This window comes from Aplosporella prunicola (genome assembly GCF_010093885.1).
Source record: "Aplosporella prunicola CBS 121167 unplaced genomic scaffold K452scaffold_12, whole genome shotgun sequence".
Lineage (NCBI taxonomy): Eukaryota > Fungi > Ascomycota > Dothideomycetes > Botryosphaeriales > Aplosporellaceae > Aplosporella > Aplosporella prunicola.
The window spans coordinates 951,200-952,628 of NW_022983540.1; the positions used below are offsets into that span (position 1 = coordinate 951,200).

The 1,429-nt window shown below is 48.4% G+C and overlaps 1 protein-coding gene across 1 annotated transcript; it reads right to left on the reverse strand.

Moving 5' to 3' along the window:
• K452DRAFT_29125 (uncharacterized protein) lies at positions 1 to 1,429 on the reverse strand (the record flags this gene model as incomplete). The annotated part of the gene is made up of 3 exons (XM_033541140.1): positions 1 to 155; positions 217 to 241; positions 296 to 1,429. Coding segments are annotated over 3 exons (1,212 nt in total), but the record flags the coding sequence as incomplete, so codon positions are not given.

Consider the following 1,429-nt stretch of genomic DNA (forward strand, 5'->3'; position numbering starts at 1 on the left):
CGCTATGGCCCTCGAGCGTCTGCAGGCAAGCACTCCATACATTGCCAACGGCCGGTTTTATTGTTGCCCACCTCGGCTCTTCTTCCTTGAAAAGGCGTCTGATTATGCTACCTTCTGGGCTGAATAGGAGTGCAGACGCATATGCCTGAAGCGGACTTTGCTCAATTACTCCCTTGTGATACATGATGAACCGCCGAGCGTCTTGGATAAGCTTACTAAGCTTAACTGAATTTGACGTTTTCTAATGCGTATTAGCTTCTTATGTATGTAAGTGCATGACCTGTTTGGAAGATACCTGGACCAGCTTCTCCAGCTTCGTTATAGAATCAATTCCCTTGGACATGTCCTTGAAAAGGCTAAGACTTTCCAGCCAGTAGAGATACTTCTGCGTTAGAAATGTATCAACAGAGCCTCCGTCCTGGAGAGTTGTTGCATGTTCAGATAAAACGTTGAGGTCAGAATCGATGAGGTGATCGATCCAGTAAAAACACGCGTAGCGCGACGCTGCTAACGGGTCTGGATTAGGCTGTCTAATCTGCTCCGCAGGATACCCTAACTCTTTCAGATCGTACATGTCTCGGCGTAATGTTCCGGACATGACATCGAGGGACCTAGAAAAAATCGAGTGATGGGCTTTAGGTTTCCCAGAGGGGAATAGCTCATCGAATGCTCCGTTGGGTGTCTCAGGAGATGGTTTCGTCAGTAGAAAATCTTTCGCCGATTGGTGCACAAAGTAAACAGTTTCTTCTCGCACAGTAAGGAATGATCCGCAGGAGCTAAGGATATCCTGCAGTGCACCCGGATACCTAGCTGGGCCTTGAAGCTGCGTTACGAGAGAAGTTAACTCTTTAATCGTGACTGGTCGATACACGATCGCGACCGAAGCTAATATCTGCTTGTAGATGAAAACGTCATCCGAGGCATTGATCTGCCGCATCATTTGTGCGTATAGATCGTCGAGCCCCCTTGGAAAGCTTCCAACCACGTTGTTGGCTTTCCATGCCGGAACCGTTCCGAGTTCTTGACATACCAATGCCACCCAAAGAAAGGTGTCGTTCGCATTTTTTTTTAGATGTTCCCGGACGGCTTGTGTAGTCTCCCGGTCGTATCCTTTATTTCGTGCCAGCTGGGTAACCTTATGACTGATGAAGGTGTCGACGGCCTGCGAGACCCACTTTGCGTTGAGCTCAAGACTCAGCTTCCCTTCTTGGCTAGGCTTCTCTAGCCCTTCCTCAATATCTGGCTGATTACGGCTCGAGACGATCCATTTGACGCGTGGCGACTTCGAAGAGTTCCGAGCGATAAAGTCTAGTAGCTCTGGCAAGTCTATAGTGCACTCATCGAGCGCGTCGATGATCAAGCACGTTTTTTCAAGATTTGCGTCGTTCAGAATGTTTGTTAAAATCTCCGACAAGGCAACCCATGCGTT